The sequence below is a fragment of the Oryzias melastigma genome, linkage group LG15 (assembly GCF_002922805.2).
Source record: "Oryzias melastigma strain HK-1 linkage group LG15, ASM292280v2, whole genome shotgun sequence".
Classification (NCBI taxonomy): domain Eukaryota; kingdom Metazoa; phylum Chordata; class Actinopteri; order Beloniformes; family Adrianichthyidae; genus Oryzias; species Oryzias melastigma.
This window is the reverse complement of record NC_050526.1, coordinates 2,114,792-2,121,203: the sequence shown is the minus strand read 5'-3', so window position 1 is coordinate 2,121,203 and position 6,412 is coordinate 2,114,792. Positions and strand designations below refer to the sequence as shown.

The window sequence follows — 6,412 nt, the reverse complement described above, 5'->3', positions numbered from 1 at the left end:
TTCCAATTAAATCAAGGCTCACCAACCTCCAGGCTGCGAAACCAGTACCGGGACGTGGACCGCACTAGTATCCTAAAAAACATGTACTATGTTTGTGCCCATAAAGGGACATTGTTGATTAAAAACCCCGCCCTCTGATGGAGGGTAGGGTCAGAACCTTTGTCCTACTAACCCTAACCTAAACCTGATACAGAAAGCAGATCTGTACCAAACATGGATCAGTACTAGCTCCATATGTGGTACTGGTTCCGGATGCGATACCAATTCCGCCAGACGTGGACCACACTAGGGTAACCCCGAGCTCACATGGTAAACATTACAGCTCAGGTGCGATGTGGGAGTGGTCTAGCTACAGCAGATGACTCTGATCGGCTACAGGATGGCTACACCCACGGAAGTGGCTACTGCCGACCTCCCGAAACTCCAAACTCATATAGGTTTACGCGATGACCCCCCATTTATTACGATTTAGGTCATTTACAGCCCCAACTTCACAAAAAGTGCTTCGACTTACCTCCAGGGTCTGACAAAAATCTAAACCCAACGAAACAGATTCAGAGCATCGGAGAGGCCAATTCGCAGAAGTCAAATATGATCGTATGTAGCGGAGGTTCTTCTCGCACTTTTACCTCTTGAGCTATCTTATGGGTCCAAATGACCCAAGCCTCACATTGACGTGTTATCCATCCCATGACAAATGTGAGTGAAGGTGGACAGGATTTCATTTCTGCCAAATTTAAAAATCATTGAAAAATAAAAGTTCAGCACACCTGTGGGGTCCAGATGAGCCCACTCCTAACGTCAACATACCTAGGATAGCACAAGGTTTAAAGTTATATAAAGACTCCTGCGGTCATATCGTAGCCATAATGCTTGCCGTGGGAGCCTGGGGTTTGGGTACCGGGTTAGGGTACCAGTACTTGCCATGCCCTGAGGTTCGTCCACGTCAAAACAACTGACCCATGATTTAATTGGAACAGCCAGCACATCAAAAAATGACGAGTTGGGGAGATTCAAAAAGTGATGCGGAGCGGAGGGGTGCTTAACCATGTGCTGGATTTACACCCTATCAAATGAAGTAATATCTAGATAGTAGTTTCTGGATTGAGTAAATTCTCTTTATGCTGTTTCCGTCTTACCACAGTCAGCTCAAATCTGTTTAAAATTTGTAGGTAAATGTTTGCAAACTCTTCTACTGGATATTCATAAGTCTTTGCCGTGTGGCTGTTTCCTGACAGGTAACCTTGACTGGGTGGGGAAAGAGTTCACCTTTAATGCAGGAGCCGGCCTTGTGATCAGCCACCCAGATGACATAGAGGAGAGAAACTTCACTGTGGTGGAGCAGTTACAGGCTGTTTTTGAGCGGGACTGGTTTTCGAGTCACACCCATCCCGTTCAAACGGGTAAAGCATCTGTTTGTAATAGACGTCATGTCAAGTGGACGGCCAAAGTCAACCACTTGGACAACGGACCAGTGCCTTTCAGACAAAGCCAGTATGACAGTAAACCCGCTCCGATGAGAACCCATCACAGAGCCGACGGAGAAACGGAAGAGAAAACAAGACACCACGGGATTAGACAGAGAAAAACCAATCAACAAAAGACGGCCAACGGGCAGTTGATGGTTACAGACAGCTACCAAGAGAGGCCTCGAGTTAAAGTGATTGATGAAAGACGCCTACAAATCAAAGAAAATAAATCTGACAATCCAACAGATCCAACCAGCCAATCAGCCGAGAGCAGTGGATTCTAGTGGTTCTCAGTGACTCGGTTTGGAGAACTCTGATTTTTATTGGACATCTAACACTGGATTGCTTTGGTATTTTATTCTTATTTTTTAGCACCCAAACACATTGATCATTTGAGTATTAGGTAGTCTGCAAGATTTATGGAGCTTACTATCTATTTATTTTCTCTGCAGTTCTATGTATCAAAAAAACTATTTTAAGTTTATGAATTTAATTTATTATATTTTTCCTAACATATGTGGTAGTCGTAATTTATCAGCTTTTCAACAGCATCTGTAGCTACACAAACCAACAACCAGCATTTGACCTCTGACACGGAGGGAATGTTATAATGTCACTTTAATTATTGTGCATCTTTTGCTTCTATGCCTTACCTAGAAAAATATATATTTTGCCATTTGACAGCTCCCTTTAGCAAATAACCTTTCACGCATATAGAATCATAAATAATTAAGATAACCTACAACGGATTGGTTCACAACCGCAAAACGACGGACGCCGCACCAATCCACATGTCGATCTTCCCTCACTCATGCACAAGACCCCAAGATACTCCAGTCAAGAACCATGGCCTCAGACTCCCTGGAGGTCCTGGCTCAATGAAGTCAACAGTACAACATCATCTGCATAGAGGAAATTCTGTGGTCTCCAAACCAGATCCCTTGAGCCTCCGGCTGTGCCTACAAGTTCTGTCCATTAAGACTATGAACTGAACCGGTGATAAAGCATCCAACATGCACCAGGAACAGGTCTGACTTACTGCCGGCTATGCGAACCAACTTCCTGGTCCGTTCATACAGAGACCGGACAGCCTTCAGTAAGGCTCTCTGGGCCCCATACTCCGACAGTTACTTCTACAGGACACCACAGGGAACGCAGACGAACGGCTTCTCCAAATCCACATGACACTTAAGGACTGGATGAACAAACACCAACAAACCTGCACTCTAAAAAGGGTGTAGTGCTGCTCCACTGTTCCACAACCAGGACGGAAACCGCACTGTTGTTCATACATAATTAACAACATATAATATATACTCGTATAATTTTCTTCACCTACAAAACCATATTTTTTTGACAAAGGAATGTCTGAACTGAAGGCCTAAAAGTGCAATTTGGATCTATGTACTCATAAGAAACTTCCAATTTAATTAATAGTTATGCTTTATTGAATCCAATTTATGGAACCTCGTTTGGCCCAGGACAACCCGTCTGATCTTTAGATAAAACCAACTCATAACTCATTTCAAATGATGATCTGATGCTGAATAGTGGGCTCTCTAGAGCCACTTATAAAATCAATAACCTTGATGTTCAAATCTCATTACCACAAGTACACAGAGCCGCTGCATAATCCAGGGAATCATGCATTATAGAATCGTGTACATCAATTTATTTTTTTTAAGGCTGTCATTGAGTTAGATGATGCGGCTGTACATACTGTGACGCAACATTTGTCTTTAGCTGCTTCTACTGAAAAAATTGACTTCTTTACAGAGATTATAACAGAATCTTTTCTTACTCCCTTTAATGCAAGCTTCACAAATCCCAATAAATGAATGAGGACATTCTTATTATAAATAGCAGTTCAGTGTCTTTGTGAGATCACTGTTACTTCATTTTAAATAATTCACCCAAGTATGATTTCATGCAGTTTAATTACCACAAATGCAAAAGGAACGGTAGTAAAAATGGGGCCGGAGGCTGTCTGATCTCAGTCAAATCAATGCAATGAATTTTTAACAGAGCTCGACAGTTGCAGAGGCTACATTTTAACCTCAAGGACACATTGGTCTGTAAACTCCAGCAGTGATTCCTTTAGCAGAACTGGATGAAGAATTATGAGAAAAATGAGAACGCTTATAACACTGGACAGAAATCTTGTATCAATTTAAATGTGCACATTGAATGCCAGCATGTAGCCTGCCTTACACAAGTTTAAACAACAGTGCTTGTGTTGTTTTTAATGGTTGTAGAGCATGTATTTACATTTTTTTTTACTATCTAAGCCTTTAATTAAGCAAACACAAGCCTCCTCTCAGTTGTTATAGTTTGTATTTTTTTCTGCAAAAGCAACAACTTTTTTTATCCTTGTTTTAGCCGAGGGAATTTGATAATTTAACCCCAAACCAAATGTGGTCTAACAAAATAATTATATATATTATAATTCTATCTTACTTAACCCTGTAAGTACTGCAAAAAATAATTAACATAAATGTAATTTATTTAAAATTAAGGATTTTTAAACCCTTTTGAAATCCACAAAAACTTGCAATATCTTGTTTTTATAAGATAACGACAGTATCAACTTTGATACATTGACTTATTTTGTACGTTTTTGCTCACAACAATGCAAAAAATATTGACAGGAAAAAAGCACCTTATTTACCCACTGTTTCAGATTTAATACACACTTTTTTAAAATGGAATAACTGGATTATAAACAATTATTTATCAGCAAATTTGGCATTATTTCAATACACCCTATAGTAATTTAAAAAAGGAGTAACTATGGATGAGTTATTCTTTCCACAAAGCTTTTAAAAATGAGCTAAATGTTTCCCGCCAAAAGTGTGTTTGAGGTTTGATGGAGGCAGCCATTTTGAAATGAGCAGTAAAAGTCCTTCACCTGCCCCTAGTGGAATGATGAAGCACTACAGGGCAGAAAACGAGTTCTCTTTGGTGAGTTTCTATGTAAAGTTTTGATCATGCTAATGAGAAATGGGTTGAAGAAATGTGTGTATTAAATATGATACAAATGATTATGTAGGGTTAAAAATTTTCCTAACTTTTTAACATAAAATACTGAAAAAATATGGACCTGCTTTAGCTTGAATATGTTGTAAATGGCTATTTATTTTAGCTGCATCTATTTATTATGTTCTATTCAATAACAAGATTACTAAATCCTATCTCAACAAAGGAGATTGTATCTTCACAAGCAGGAGAGATTATAGAACTAATCGATTTCTGAATGGGAAGAAATCTTTTCACGGTTTATCTGAGCGGTTTTACAAAGACAGTGCATACCTGTTCTGTTTAGGCTTCAGGTCACGTTGGATCTACTCTACACATGCATACAGATAAAATTTGTCACGCACAGTCACAGAAACTAACAAAGAATACAGAACAACTGACAAAGCACAGCTCAATATTTCTATTTTCTTCATGGATAAGTTCTGCCATCTAGTGGAAATCAGGACAGATACCTCCTGTGCTTTTATTCTGTAGACCCTGGTGTGTTATTCCATCACAGGGAAAATATTCATCACCTGGTATCTGATCAAATTTGAACTAAACTCTACTGTCTTCTACTATTTAATATTAACAAATTGTCAAAAAATGTAGTTATTTAGCTATAAGATGCAAAATCCTTTGTTGTCAGGACAGTAGACTTCATGTGTCAAGCATTCCCAATGCATTGAATAATCTTCAATCTGGTCTACTCACATTAAAATGCTGCTATTATTATTTGATTTGTTAGGAAATAATGCTGCTAAAATACAAAAGCTGATCATATTTATGTAATATATTTTTTAATAAATGATGAATGAAACATTTTCACCTACAGAGCAGGAAAAATCTTATTGGATTTACAATTTGCTGAGAACTATTCCTTCTTAATACTTTTACATTTTTTCTGAGACACGACTGATGTAAACAGAGAGAAGCACTGAATGGTTTATTTCACTGTTGAAGCCTTTGACTGTCGCCGACCTTTATTCTGCAGATTTTTTGGCATGACTGCTGCTTGCATGCCTTCCCTTTATAAACTGGGTACATTTGCTGATAGCCTTTCTAGAAATGCCAATAGCCAAGTCTTGTATACCTTTAATGATACAGAAGGAATGTATATTTATTGAATATCCTTGTCAATGCACACTACTGATAATCTAACAACTTGATTTCTACTCTTAATAAAAAAAACATATGTATCCTGTCAGTGTCTTATTGTCATTGTGTATGAATATTTTTCCGACTTTTCTCTCTGCAGAGATTAATAAAGTATCTTCTTCTAAAGGTTCAACAGCACATTATAGTTGGATGTAGACTATTCTAGAAATGTATTGGTTCATTTTATTATTGTATTCCCATTATGTCAAAGTAAGATAACGCATTAATGATAAGCACAAGATGTGTTTAGTCTTAAAAAATCCTGGTTTTAATACTGTTTGATATAGTTTAACTTAAAAAATGTGTGTGGATCTAAAACACGACTTATTTGTGTGAATCAGTGACGGGTTGTGCTAAAAGGTGAATAACAACATTACATATGCAACCAGAAAGCATGTAACCTCTTTGAACAAGAGACTTTTTTTTTAATTGTGCGAACAGCAAATTATTTTGTGAACACAAGATATTGACTTGTGCATATTTCAAATAAAATACTTTTCTTTATGAGCCCAGGGCTTATGGAGCCCCTAAAGGACATTGAAGTTAAAAAAAAAATACTGGTAACCAGTGCTCAAAAAGTACTCTCTGGTGTGCACCGATTACTATTTGAAGTACATCAGATAGTATTTGGTGTGCACTAGATAGTGTATTGAGCAAACCAGAAAGCAACTGGTGAGCACCAGATAGTATTTTAGGCACACAAGATAGTAAATGGTGAGCAGTAGATAGCATTTGGTGTGCACCTGATAGTATTTTGAACGCATCAGGTA

General features: G+C 38.1%; 1 protein-coding gene across 1 annotated transcript in view; it reads left to right on the top strand.

The window, feature by feature from the left end:
• The window catches only part of LOC112161924 (inactive phospholipase D5), a gene marked incomplete in the record, with an annotated part of 94,876 nt that extends 89,185 nt beyond the window's left edge, over positions 1-5,691 (top strand). The window contains 1 exon segment of the mRNA XM_024297478.2: positions 1,239-5,691. Within this exon segment, the coding sequence (XP_024153246.1) occupies positions 1,239-1,753 (515 nt within the window).
• Between the last annotated feature and the right edge of the window lie 721 nt (positions 5,692-6,412).